Here is a 15,385-nt window from a genome sequence, read left to right on the forward strand (position 1 = left end):
AGTTCAGCTCATCTGAGATAGTAAAAAATGCTATAGTCTACCTGAAAACATTACAGTGACCATCGTGACAGACAGAAATAAAAATGACTTTAGGGAATATTCACAAAGAAGCACTAGCATTAAAATGTCCTTGGTTACATTCAGGTAGTGAAAATATACAGATATTTTTAAAAGGGAGTAAATGAATTAAAAATATTTGTATGATTTTATAGAATTCTGCTTTTCTATCACTGGCAGTGAACTACATCATTTTACCATTGAGTCTGATTCCCTACTTTATTATATTTTTACAAAAAACAATTCTTGAGTGACACAAGAAGATAAGTATATAGTCACGATCAGAAAACTTTTAGAAATCCAGAATGGACATTTTCTAATATGGATCATTTTAACTTACTATTTTCTATAACAGGAGTTCTTGACCTGGGCTCCGTGAGTTTAAAAAAGTCTTCTGAAATCTATGAACTTCCAAAACTTATACAAATATTTTATGAGTAAATAAATTCTTCAGAAATAGTTTAAAGCTCAGAAAAGATGAAAATCCACTACACTAAACATATCAATCTACCTGAGAAATGCTAGTTGACATTCTTTTTTTTTCCTTTCTCAGTTTTATTAGATAGAATTATTAGTTTGACTGCACATATACATATATTGCATGTAAATACATAAATACAATACACTGAACAAAATGTTTTTAGTTTACATTAATGTACGGATCATTGTTTCTAAAAAAACAGATTAGAGCTTTAGCTTTTTTAATTTACATAGTTATCAAAGGAATAAAGCCACTAGTCGACATTCTTAAGTATAATAATATTTTAAAGATTCAATTTAGTTTATTATAGTTGTCAAATTAAATACTGACCTACAAGAAGCTACATATCTATAAAATAATTTTTTTTTGTAGAATGAATCATGGAACATACAGTGCTCTTTTATTTTGTATATGTGCATCTTTCTGGAAAAGACTGAACCAAAATATTTTTGGTGGGTTATGGTACATTTTACATTTTATTTGATTGTGACAGTTTCTGTCATGCACCTTATACTTAACAATACTAATACAAAGTGGTCTTAGATTGTTTATAGAATGCAGAAAGAAACAATACTTTGAAAAATGAATACACGAAATGACTAGTCAGGACAGCAGAGTTAAACAGGGGCGGGAAGTTGGGCAAAATTTATGTTTGGGTTGAGGGTATTACAGGGGAAGAGGGGAGAGAGAAAAGTATTCAAGGGTTTATAAAAAATTAAAGAAAAACGTGCCAGAAATCTGTACAGAGGACAAGAAGAATGCAATTTGGAAAAGCAGCGCTCTATTTTCAGAATATCTTCAGCTATTTAGGATTTGCTAATGTTCCTAATTATATCAGGACAACGTCAATGAAAAAATAAATATGAGTATGTCCTAGAAGTCTGGAGAGTTCCCTACATCTTCCAGAAGCTACTTCCAAGTGACAGGGAGAAAACACGATGGACACAAGGGGTTAGAGTCAAAGGAGACCTGTTATACAGCTGAGAAACCTGTATTGGTCTGAAACTGGGTAACAGCAAATATGGATTTATATATGAGCTTGCCTTCCTGAATAAATATTGGAGAGGAAGAAAACTGTTTTCTCATTTTTTTTATTCCATTTTACTAAATATAATTTTAAAAACTTTATCTGCTACATGTCATCCACCCAAAGCAGAAAAAAAATTAATTAACATTTTAAAGAATTGACCCCCAAATGTGGTAACAATATATCTAGAACAAACAAATGAGAACGAAAGCTTAAGAGACCCTCTTCAGAATACCTGCAAAAGACTTATTATGACTTACTTCCAGTACATATGTCAAAGAAGAAAGACATGAATTCATTATTTGTCAAATTAGGAACAATTATATCATCTGTAGCCATAATACCTGAATATCACTGAAACCATTATGAAACATGGATACACATTTGAATCCAGGGACCATAGGAGAGTAACTGTTAATGGGTACAAAGTTTCTTTTTGTGGTGATGTGAATGTTCTAACTCTGTAAATGTACTAACAGTCACTGAACAGTCACTTTAAACGGGTGAACTTTATGGTATATAAACATTTCAAAGCTGCTATAAAGAGATTAAATCCAATTTTATTTACCTAGAATAACAGAGACAACAGAACACATGGGTTAAATCATATTAAGCTATAAAGATTCTATAATGTATATAGTAAAATATGTTGGAAAACAGATACACTTCTGCAGATGCTAGACTATTTATGTCCAGTTTACATACAATTTCAAAGATGTGACAACTAGCACTTAAAAATGTATACTGTCATTATAATGTTTATAAATTTTCCCTCTCAATCATGTTTATTAAAGAGATTTAGTAAACATTTTCTCAAGCAATTGCTGATTGGTCTGAAATATATAAATAAAGTAAACTGAAGTGGAAATGTTTCAGTAGATGGTTTGTTAATTCATTTGGGGCTCTCTATAAGGGCCTACAGTCTTAACAACTAATTGCTATACATATGTTTATTTTCTTGCCTTGTAAGGCAATTAGCACATAGCATGGTTTCCAACCTCACATAAAATTCCAAGACTTCATTATAATGCCAGAAGTCCAAAAGACAAAAACTTTCACTCTTTATCTTTAGAGCCTAAAGCGCCTTAACGAATACTATCTTACTACTTACTTTTACTTACAAAGTAAGTATTCTGTTTACCTAAAAATTACCTTACTTTAATATTCCGTAGATTTTCCCACTCCTAGTAAAGAGTTTTATTTTTGATAGCTGCTAAAAATAAGACTTTAAGAAAACTATAGGAAGACAGGAGTAAACTTACCAACTAGGAGAAAATGTTTATCTATAAAAATCACAAAGTATTCATCTAAAAAATGATATTGTTAGAATTTACCATGCCAGAAAAAAAAATTCCAGAAAATTGAAAATTAGTACAAATAAGTTTCTAAAACTCACATTCTTGTTTGAAAATTTTTCTAGCAGAAATCAAAAATTGTAATGAGGAAGAAGTAAGAACAGTAATCATTTGTGTAACTCACGGAACATCAATAACATACGGGAAATGTTTAAAAGTTCAAAATTGAACTCAAGAAGCAACACAATTAACAGTCTTTTTCTCTCTCTCATATTTATCCAAGTTAAAGAAAGACGTCTTTACCACACAGTTTTGAGCTTTACTTGAAGGGATGTCAAATTGGCACACAAAATTCTAAACTCCTGCATGACAAAGATTCACATACACAGTAGTCCCCTTATCTGTTGGGAATATGTTCCAAGAACCCCAACATTTACCTGAAACTGCTGATCGTGTCAAACCCTGCATATTCTGTTTTTCCAGCATCACTATTCTTGCGCTTTGGGGCCAATATTAAGTAAAATAAAGTTTACTGGAACACATGCACTGTGATACTGCAAGAAATGATCTGATAACCCAAGATGGCTACAAGGTGACTACAGAGTCAAAGGAGCCCTGTTACACAGCTGAGAAACCTGCGCTGGTCTGAAATTGCGTAATAGCAAATACGGATTTATATATGAACTTGCCTTCCTGAGTAAGTGCTGGAAAGGCAGAAAAGTGTTTTCCCAGGAAGTGTATACAGCGTGGACCCGTGGACAAAGGATGGAGTAGGACAGCACAGAATTTCATCACGCTACTCAGCATGGAGCACAATCTAAAATTTATAAATTGTCTGTCTCTGGAATTTTCCACTTAACATTTTTAGGCTAAAGTTGACCACAGGTAACTGAAAGCAAAAAAAGCAAAACTATGAATAAGAGGAGGACTACTATAGTAAATGTCAGGAATTATAGAACTATACACAAACATGAAGTGATCCAGATAGGAGGAAAAAAAACGTATATTTCTTATTTTATTTTTTTGAACTTATAAATGCAATAGTTAAGGTCACCTATAGGACATTTTCAAATAAAGGCTTAAAATTTCATAGTTAATCCCTAATGAAATCAATGAAGCGTCCAGAATAGTATAGTCAAAACCTGAAGTAAAAAATGCAGGAACAAAGCCAAAAGATGACTTTGATTTGACTAATATAATGGGAGTTCCAATACATAAGCACTCAAAAACTGTATTTACAACAATGATAAAACGAAAAGTTCAGCCATCCCAATTCCTTAACTAATAATCTCAGAAAAGTATTAAAAGATTAATAAAATCTAAGAAGTGCCTGAATTCATTCATATCTAAATGTTCTATAAAGAACTGTGACCTATTAAATCAATTACTCACAAAAGAACTCAAATTTTTAAAAAATCCATTTGTTTATGTATTTTGCCAACTTACATCCATTATAACAGCACAGCTTTCAGAAGATATTAAAAAGGTTTTTTTCTATAGTCTAATAAAGTTTAAGGCAATGAATTTAAGTAATTGTCCATAAGTGAGCAAAACTTTTCTAACTTCATCTATCCAGATTAGGGGGGGTATAAATCTCATACATATATATCAAATTAATAGTTATCTTTGATTTCCTTTATATTACTCTAATTTCTACTAGGTTATCTAAACAAGACAAATACACTCATTTTCATTAGAACCTTTCTCAAAACTTTTCACAACAGAGCTAAGAACACCAGATGACACATACTAAATTTTGAACATAATCAAAATGATCTTTTAAAACTTCTAATCATGTTTTACTGTAAGCATCTTTTTTTAGTAAATGTTACTAAAAGAAAAACAAATTATAAAAATTATACTATTTCATTATACACTCATTCTAATTTGTTATTCAATGTCCATGGAAAAGATTTTTAATATGTAAAATTTAATATATAGGACCTTGTACACTAGATTTCTTATAATTTTCCACAGCACTTCATTTTAATAACTTTAGTTATTGCTTTCAGATTACTGACAAAGATATTTAATTGTAAGTGAGTCTATAGCACAGTTCTACTAAGATAAATTCTTACTCTTGGAGTCATTGAGAATTTTAGTAGAAAACCCAAACAGCACAAAGTGAGAGACGTAAAACCCAAATACTTACTGATTACTACTTGTCCTTTATCCACAAAACCTCCTATTTCTTACCAAGTGTGAACTCCATTCCTTTCCTCCAAGGTTGCACACTTATCTAAAGCATGTTTTCTCCACTCACCCAAAATCATACCACCCTTTATTTGAGGCAAAAGTTATTAGTAACACTTAAAACCTTACCTTCACAAAAAAATATATTCCCCAAAATGGTAACATTCTAGGCTGAAAAGAGATAACAGTGGTCCCATATTCTCAAGCACTTATTGACAAACTATGATTCATTATTCTTTCATTTATAGTGCTTAATCTTCGACCAGTAAAAAAAGAACACACATTGGCTAACTTAGTTAATGCAAAATAAGTCACTCGGCACTAGAAGCTTTTGTAAAACCTATTTCTTAAATATCTATTTGATCTCTAAAGGTTAAAATTTTCCCTATAATAAGCCTAAACTTGCAAGGTTATTAGTGTTTTACAATGTACTTCAAAATTAGAAACTTTTTCCTCATTAAAAATAGTGTTCAGAAATAATGCATAGATTTCTGTGTAAAAGCCCACTGTACTCACAATGAAGTCCAAAACACTATAAAGGATCCACTGAAAAGATTAGATAAAGTGAAAGCTAGAGAATTTTATAGAATCTAGAACAATAATTTAGGGAGCTTCTGAGGTTGAATCAACCTAAGACTGTTCAAAAAAAACCAGACTGTTCAAACTCAAAGAAATAGTCAGGAAATCTTGCAAAAAAAAAAAAAAAAAGTCATTTAAAAAAGGGAAAACAACACCAATCAGGGGATTTCCACTTCCAACCAACATGGATTAATGTGAAATGGATTTACACTCCTATCTTGAACAACTATAAAAGTGGACAAAACACATGAAACAATTTAGAGAAATTGGACAATAATCAAAGAAGGGACGAAATAAAGTGATCCCTATAATTATTCAAAATATTATCTCCCCCTAGAGAGAATTTCCAGGCTGTAGTGCAAGCAGAAAGAACCTAAACAGAGTCCAGTATCCTCCATTTGGGGAAGCCATGGTAATTAGCACATACAAGGGCAAAATACTGGATAGGTGAGAGCTATTGGAAGAAAGAGGGACAAAATGAGAACTCTGGAGATCAGTAGGGCTTTCCCATCAAGTCTTTAGCACATATGCATGAGGAAACAACCCAATGCCAAGGTGAGAACCAGAAAAAACACATGACAAAATTTGCAGACAAGATAGTAAAACAGGCATTATACTATAGTCCATAATTTAGAGATGACAGATGGCAACATAAGTATGTGAAGTAGGCATGTCAGGAATGAAAAAGGCCCAAATCAAACTTCTAGAGATGAAACCTATAATGTCTTGAGATCAAAAAAACAGTGAATGGGATTAATGGAAGATTAGATGTTGTAACAAAAATGATAAGTAAACTTCAAGACATAGCAATGCTAATTACACAAATGAAGGACAGATAGAAAAAAAATTGAAGAGATCATTGAGCTATACAGGACAACTTCAAGTGGCTCAATATTTATTAGAATCTACAAAAGTGAATAGGGTTAGGGAGAGAAATTTTATTTACAGAAAAATGTCCAAACTCAGCAAACCTCAATCTTAAGAAACATCAAGAAACCTATACCAAGGTACATCATAATAAAATTGCTTCAAAACAGTGATAAAGAGAAATCTTAAAAGCAGCTAAAAAGAAAAAAAGATAAGAAGGAACAATGACAACAGATTTCCTTTCAAGACACAATGGTAAGGCAGAAGAACCAGGGATTGTATTTATCCTCCAGTCTGAAACAACAACAAAAACAAACAAACAAAACCAGAAACAATGCATGAAACAATGGTTTTTAAGAAGTGGACGTCAATGATGAGAAATAGAGATTTTTCAGAGGTGGGAAACAATCTAGGTGAGCCGTAAGATGAATCAGCCTACTGCCTTGAGAGAGTTCTCACCATAAAGGACAAGAGGCAGGAACTGGAGCAGAGCCTGAGTTGAGGTGATAGAGCTGGGAGTCTACGAAGATCAGAGTAGCTATCAGTTCAGAGGCCAGAATACCAGAGAAAAGAATGCTTTACAGAGAACACTGGAAATCTGCAGTGGGTTAGTTACCCTTGAACATTCACCAGATCAGAGCCTAGAAAAGAATGATCTAAAAGTATTAGAAGGAAAAGGATAAGAGGGAATAATACTTAAGGTGCACACACAATTGCCCCTGTTTAAGAACCACTACCATTGAACGAGCACTATTCTGGACTCACCTAACAAAAAATAACAGTAAGACCCCAAAGGACTAAACCTACCCCAAGTAACGTTACTGCATCCCAAAATAAACCTCAAGAAGATTAATAGTAATACAAAAGTATTCTACATCTAAAAAGGTGAAATTCACAATGCTTGATAGTCAATAATTACTAGGCTTACAATGAGGCAGGAAAACACAACCCTTAATCAGGAGGATAATTAACTACTCAAAATCACCCAGGATTGACACAGTGCTAAAAATAACAAAGAAAGACATTTAAACAGTTCTTTCAACTGTATTTTATATGTCCAAAAGTTAAAATGAGATAAAGAAGAGGTCAAAGAACCAAATCAATCTTATTTAGATATGAAAACAACAAATGAGATGAAAAAAGAAAAAACCCACTGGATGGGATTAACGACAATTCAGCTATTACAGAAGAAAATATCAGTGACTAGACGGTAAAGCAAAAGAAACTATCCAAAATGAAAGAGAGAGAAAAAAGAATCCACAAAAATGAAAAACAGGTGGCATCACTGAGCTTTGAGACAACTTCACGTGACCTAATATATGAGTAATTTGAAACTCAAAAGGAGATGGAGGGTGAGGTAGAAAACATAATTAAAGAAATAATAACTGAAAATATTCCAAACATATTAAAAACCATAAACCCATAGCTCTAAGAAGTGAAACCCGAAGCACAAGAAACATGCAAAAGAACACACTAGGGTACAATACAACCAAACTGATCAAAACCAGTAATAAACAGGAAATCTTAACAGCAGCCAGGGTTGGCGGTGTGTGGCATGCCAGAGGATCAAGAGTAAGGATGTCAGACAGTAGAGCATTTTTTAAATACTAAAACACAGTCAACTTAGAATTACATACGTGGCAAAAATCTCTTTTAAAACAAAGGTGAAATAAACATGTTTTTAAAAATACAAAAGTTGAAAGAATTTATCACCCAGACCCAAACACATAAAAGCCAAAAAATGCTCTTCAGACAGAAGGAAAATGACACCAGATGGAAATCTCATTCTAAGCAAAAGAAATGAAGAGCACTGGAAATGGTAATTAAAAGAGTAGATACATGTTTCTTTACTATTTAAATCTCTTTAAAAGGTATTTGAGGTTTAAATAAAAATAATGTTACAGTGCTTATAACATATAAAAGTAAAATGTGTCTCTTGTATGGTGTGTGAATTATATATTAACAAAGGTGTTTTAAAAATAAACACAAAACTTTCAAAATGTGTTACATGACAGCATAAAGACTATGAGAGGTGAAACTGAAGTATGGTATTGTAAGATTCTTATACTACTTGTGATGTCATAATGTGTTATTTGAAGGCAGATCACGATGTTTTAAAGATGTATTCTATAAACCCTGACACAACTGCTAAAATAACATCAAACAGTTAGAGAGATTAAATCAACAATGGAGGAAAGAAATACTGGATTAACCCCTTAAAAAAGGGAGGAAAGAGAAAACAGTGAACAGATAGGACAAATACCAAGATGATAAACTCAAACCTAACCATATCAGTAATTATTTTATTGGGAATGGCATAAACATTCTAATCAAAAGATAAACAGTATCAGGGTGGATAAAAAATAAGACCCAATAGTATGTTGTCTACAAGAGATGCACTTTAAAAATAAAGACACAAATAGGTTATAAATAAAAGGGTGAAAAAGGATATACCATAATGTCAACAGTCAAAAGAGAGTTAGATTGGTTATATTAATATCAGAATAGATTTGGGGACAAAGTATATTATCAGAGATAAATATTTCAAAATGATAATTGGGTCAAATAATCAACCCTACACATTTATGCATCTAATAGCAGAGTTTGAAAATACATGAAGAAAAATTAGACAGATTTGCAAGGAGGAGTATACAAATCCATAATAGTAGTGGGAGGGAGATTTCTGAGAAATGCTCATATTTAGGAAATAAACAATACACTTCTAAACAACCCATGAGTCAAATAAGAAAGCAGAAGAGAAGGTAGAAAGTATTGCTAAATGAATGAAAATGAAAACATGACATCAAAATTTGTGGGAGACAGTCAAATGAATGCTTAGAAAGAATTTTACAGCACTAAACATTTATAGTAGAAGAGAAAAGTCTCAGATCAATGAATTATTCTTCCACTTTAGGAAATAAAGCAAAGGTGGGGGGTGGGGAGGTAGATGAAGGAAGAGGAGGAGGGCAAGAGGAGCCAATGAAATCCAAAGTAAACAGGAAAAAAGGAAATAGTAAAGAACAGAAATAAAAATCAACCTGATCTTATATTTCCCGTAAAAAGCACAAGGAAACAATAAAGCAATGTCCACAAAGCACTTTGTTTCACAAAACATTACACCAAACAAGTTGCTATTTACATATAAAAGCAATAGGAAATAAATAAAAGCTCAAGAAAAGAGGGGTTTTGAGTCTTTTATCAGGGAGAAAATGTTTAATGGCAAAAAGCAGCCACTTGAAGGAAAATCAAAATAAACAATAAAGGAACGGGGGAAATGGAGTAAAGTAATTGATGGTAAGCATTTAGCTCATTTAAACACAGAATTAAGCCTGTAAGAATTACAGTTAATAGAACAAAATGCAAATGTTTAAACACTGTAAATATAAAAATAAAAGTAACTACAAAAAATCAAGAAGCAGGAAGAAACTCAGTGCTAATTTTCTCATTTTCATAGCATATTAATATTGCTTTAAAAAGAAATACATGGTTTAGAAAATTAATGACTCCAATTTCCTAATCTTTTTCACAAACTCTTCCTAAATATCATAGTCTTAGAGGGCTACTGTAGGAAATATTTCTCATAAGAGAAGAAACAGTCATATGCTAATCTGATGCTAAGAAGGTAAAGAGCAAGTGAGAATCATGTTTTCAAAATGTAATTAGCTAGTAACATAGCCAGAAATCCCCAAATACCTTCTAACAAAGAGTTTGCGTTAAACATGGAAAAACTGACTTTATGTGCCATAAGTGGGACACCTGCCATGAAGGTAAAAAAGATGTCAACACTTCATTTAAACCAAAAGAGAATACTGGTATACATATACTCCATTTCTGTTTTTTAATCAGGAAAGTTTTTTTCTGTGAACTGCAAGTTCAGTGCACTATGCGACAGAGAAAATGGTGAAGGTTCTGAATTTTCTTAATACGCAAGACCACTATTAATTTATAGAATAGGGAGAAGAAGAAGAGTTGAGTATGTAGATCTAGTTTATTTTATGTAATGCAGGTATCTTACTTAGGGAAATATGCTATTTACATTGAGTTGCTTCTTTAGATCAAGAACCTGTTGTAATTAAACAGCTCTCACAATATCAGCTTTTTGAACCTCCAAAGTTTATAATGATGATGTGGGATGACTGCTAACCCTATAGAACCTGAGTATAGAGAAGCCCACCTGATCTGTCGAAGTCAGTACAGATATATACATATATCTACTCAATCTAAACTTGTAGTTTTCTTACTAAGAAAAGACTAGATTGAATGCTCTGAGGTCAAAGGGTATAAAAGATTTAAAAGACCTGCCAAATGTCTGTGGAAGTATCATTGCATTTCAGAAGAGATTTCACAGGTTTTAATGAACAAGAATTATGCTCTTAGTTGTTAGCAAAATAAGTATTTATTGAATATTTACTAGAATATACAGCATCCCAGCTATCCACTATGAGTCTACTATTTTTAGAACTATTTTAAAATAGCCAAACTCTAAACAAACTATAAATTGACTGGCAATGTGAAAGAGCACTATTTTATTAAATTACTAAAATAGAAACTAAGAGCTAATAGCTAACATCAGAGATACCAAGTGGAATCCATTATGATATATGCCTCTGCCTAAATATACTACACAAGTCTCAAAAACAATTCATTTTGTTTATTAGTTTGACCAAGACTGATCACTCTACACTTTATACAAAACTGCACTTGAATAAATAGTTAATACTACTATAAAAATTCCACTTAGCCACAGTTGGCTAGATGTGTTACAGTTACATAATGGTTAAAGCTATGAGTTGGTTGCAAGTTGGGTCTATACTGCTATAAAAATTCCATTCATGCAAACTTGGCTAGATGTGTTACATGTACATAATTGTTCAGTGAGTTTTTTCCAAGTTAGCTCATAATTTGGGGTCCAAATACGATATACTGACATGCAGGGAACTGTAATTGTCAGGATAAAAATATTTTTCTATCATAATATATTGTCATATTTCAGTCAGTAAACATAATTAACACTCAACTTTAAACCATGTGCTCTTTGAAAGTCGAATTTTCAAATGTAAGATTTGAGATAGTACATAAACTCTCCTAAAAAGTCACACTACAAAAACATGCTACCAAGACATTATGATAAAATGAGACCATTTTGTGAAATAAAATAGAGCAGAAGATAATCAAGAGAGAAAATTTAAACATTTTGAAATGTTTTTCTCACATACTGTCAGAAGAGGTGACTTTCCTCTATATAATCTTCTCAATGTAAGCATTTCCTTGACAGTTATAAAGAGGTAGGATTTGCTATACACAGGAATCAATAACAACCTTGTAAAGCCTACAGCAGTGCACATAAACATGCTGTAGGAGACATTAACACTAGACTGAAAGAAATAATTATATTTTCAATAAACATGCTCCTACTGGATAATCAATTTTTTACACATCTTACCAGCTGTTTCACAGCTCAGGTAGTAAATGGCAGCAGCTGTTATATCAAAACCATACATTAAATGCATATGAAGTGCTTTTAATTTTTCATAGGTATCTACTTATTTGTGATCAGCCACATTTAACTCATATTAAATAAAAACAAAGTATTCATGGGGTGATTAATTCTGGAGAAATTCTTAGTATAGTCTTATTTTAGAAATGAATTCTTAACCAGTTATTTTTATGTCAGAAGATTTAATAATTCAAATTACATGCTGCCCTTATTCTGAGATTTAAAAGATTTGTCACAATCAATGTTTCTGAAATATTAAATTAGAAGGTGTCATAGTAATTACTATGGAATAAATAGTAATTAATATTTTTTAGGCAAATAAGCTCAAAGTGTTTGCAGTGAATATTTATACTACTAATATTTCCCCACACAATGCATGCATCATTCACAAGTAGCCTAAAAATATAAAATGTAAATTTCCAGAATTACTTCACAAGATCTTAAGATTTGATTTAATACAGAATTTGATACTTGGGTTAAAAAACATCTATGTATAATGTATCCAAAAAGAGGTATATTTGAAGGTAAAAAATGCAAATTATGTTACCATAGAATGACTATATTTCTGTTCTGTAATTGTAATCATGAACCTAGCATATGCTTTGAGATGGGTAAATAATTTACAGGATTAGTAAAAGACAATTATTTTTAAACATACATCAGCTAACAACTATAATTTAGAGTGTAAATGTGTACCAGAAACTTGAATTAGGTAAATACTTACTGCTATGTAATAAACTCTTGCTTTTTCTACCAACATCCAGTTTTTCTCCATATCAAGATGTTTTTCTTTTTTGTAACAATTGGCAGCAGCAAGATTAGCTACAAGGGATCTAAAACAACAAAAAGAAAAAGTAAGTAGGTTTTATGTATATACTATAGTCAAACCTGTCATGTAACTATACAGTTAACATTTTCACAAGTTTTGCTTTACATTTTAATTCTTAATTCTTCACACTGCTGTATACTGATTTTAATAAATGTAAATAAAATTAATTTGTTTTGAAAACTTTTTGAAACTTCTCTGTTGCCTTTGAGATAAACAGAGACATTCATCTTTGCTCTAAATACCATCTGGCATTGTGAGAAACTGGTATTTAAGCTTTCTTGTCGTACTAAAATGATAAGATTATCTACTTTGTACACTTTAATAGTTCAAAATGCAGTTAAGAAATAAAGCTACTACATCGTTATACACATATGCACACACAAAATATATATGTACACAACTAAAAACTTCAGTTTTTAAGTACCAACAAATTATACACTGATTATTTAATACAATACTTTAAAAGCCAAGTATGGGATTAATTTTGCAAAACACACATATAAATGTAGACCATATTTACTATGAGGAATTAATTTGCAAACCATTGCATTTTAAGAACTAGAATAAATTAAAATTACTTTTTATAGTTGAAAACTCCCTGTGTTGGTCCAGCTTTGCAGCTGAAAAATCTAAGCAGAATATTGTACATAAAATCTTGCTACAAGTGCCACATGGAACTTTTTATTATTGCCCATCAATTAAATGTAATAAAATAATTATTTACATTACAGACAAATAAATAAAAATACTTTTCCTCCTCACTGACACAGAAATTAGGGAAAAAAACCGTCCATTTTTCACTTTTTGTAATCCAATGCTAATAGTTGGGGTTAAGTAAAAAAATCAATTCTCTTCCAAAACATATTTCTACCCAACCATATGCCAAGTGACTAACTGAAGGATACATTCTGTTTATGTTCAATTAAAAATTAATGAAACTAAGAGTAACATGCATCAATATATGCATATGTAAAATAACAAGTTACAAATTTAAGAATAATTAATTCTAATTTATTTTTAAAATTTTACTAACCATGACTTCAGCAAAATTCTGACAAAATGATTACTAAATAAAAGCAAACACTTCTGGCACAAGTTACTAAACTTTACTCTGATAATAAAACTACTCTTTGACAGGAAACTAAATAGGTCCTCCAAAAGAAAAATACTGGTGTTCATACTATCCAAGTGTATCTGGTTCAGAGTTTGGAAGAGTTCCTAACCCTATTTAAAACAATTTATCCAAATATATTAGATCCCACAATTTAGACAATGAGTTAAATAGTGAGGGTTTCCCCCAAGTTCTCACTTCCAGTATCACCTAAATAATACTGATTCCCACAACCATAACAGGAGTATATAAATTAAGCTGTTGACATCCAGGAAACCTAATATTATTATAACTTTTAAAAACAGCAATTTAGCATACAAAAACAATTAAGCAATTTTATTGTAGCCTGAGTGGTATCAGAGGGAAAAGTCGACCCATTTCTCACTAATGGGAAAACTCTGTATCTGCCTACTAAAGTTGCTTTTTAGAAAAACTGAAAAGGGGAAAGGTTCCAAATAAGTATATCTCAACGTTTGAACAACGGGTGCTTTTCTTTATTAAAACCTTAAAATCATAAAGTACTCCAACACTCAAAAAAGTTTTTAAAATGGCTTTGGAATCCTAATTATTTTTGAAAGTTATATTTTAGTTATATAATGACGCCTGTCCAGAATAGTGTCAGGTCTTTAACATACATTTGCAAGGTCAAAGAGTGAGCAAAAGTGAAAGAGGTAAAGAGGGGGAATGAAGCAAAGGGAGAAGAGATAAAGGAGAAAATAAAGAAAAGAAGACAAAGAGGCAAATAAGAAAGGAGGGAAAGAATGGGAGATAGGGAATGGGGGAGGACAGCCAATATTTCCAGCTTTAAGGAATGGAAAGTACCTAGTGAATCACTATTTAAAAAAAGATCAGGGGAAAGGTATAGCTCAAGTGATAGAGTGCATGCTTAGCATACACAGGTTCTGAGTTCAATTCCCAGTACCTTCTCTAAAAATAAAATAAATAAGTAAACCTAATTTACCCCCCCAAAATAAATAAAATAAAATATATACTTAAAAAATAAAAAGAGATCATCTTTGGTTATTCTAACAATATAGTAACTGGGAAAATTATTTTTTTGTCCTTTCCAAAGGAGAAAAAAGCTTGTGCTGATCAGAATATGGAAATAATGATGCTATATAATAATGAAGCAATGTATGAATGTACTGAAGATATACCTCCACATAGCTGCAAAAGGTACAGATACAGCCAATGCATGGAAGGCTCTGAGGGACAAGTTCACAGAAAGAAAAATGTTCTAATAAGCAAAGTTGCGGGGAAGTTATAGCTCAAGCGGTAGAGCATATGTATAGCATGCACTAGTACCTCCTCCAAAAAAATAAAAATAAACCTAATTACCTCCCCCACCGCCAAAATTAAATAATACGGTAAGAAATAAATGAAATATTTTAATAAGCAAGGTTGTATAGAAATGTGATGGGTTGTTTTTTTTGAGTGGTACACTACCCA

General features: G+C 31.7%; 1 protein-coding gene and 1 long non-coding RNA gene across 3 annotated transcripts in view; both read right to left on the bottom strand.

Moving 5' to 3' along the window:
* ADK (adenosine kinase) overlaps positions 1–15,385 on the bottom strand; it is a 409,740-nt gene that overhangs the window by 194,841 nt on the left and 199,514 nt on the right. For both annotated transcript variants that reach the window (XM_010984136.3, XM_031461080.2), the window contains exon 6: positions 12,721–12,829. In XM_010984136.3, coding sequence (XP_010982438.1) covers positions 12,721–12,829 — 109 coding nt within the window. The remainder of the gene's footprint in view (positions 1–12,720; positions 12,830–15,385) is intronic.
* Positions 2,548–2,758, bottom strand: LOC116155765 (uncharacterized). The gene is made up of 2 exons (XR_004139605.2): positions 2,718–2,758; positions 2,548–2,664 (listed from the first exon to the last, which is right to left on the bottom strand). It is a non-coding gene; the product is annotated as an uncharacterized LOC116155765 (long non-coding RNA).

Source organism: Camelus dromedarius, chromosome 8 (genome assembly GCF_036321535.1).
Source record: "Camelus dromedarius isolate mCamDro1 chromosome 8, mCamDro1.pat, whole genome shotgun sequence".
NCBI classification, from domain to species: domain Eukaryota; kingdom Metazoa; phylum Chordata; class Mammalia; order Artiodactyla; family Camelidae; genus Camelus; species Camelus dromedarius.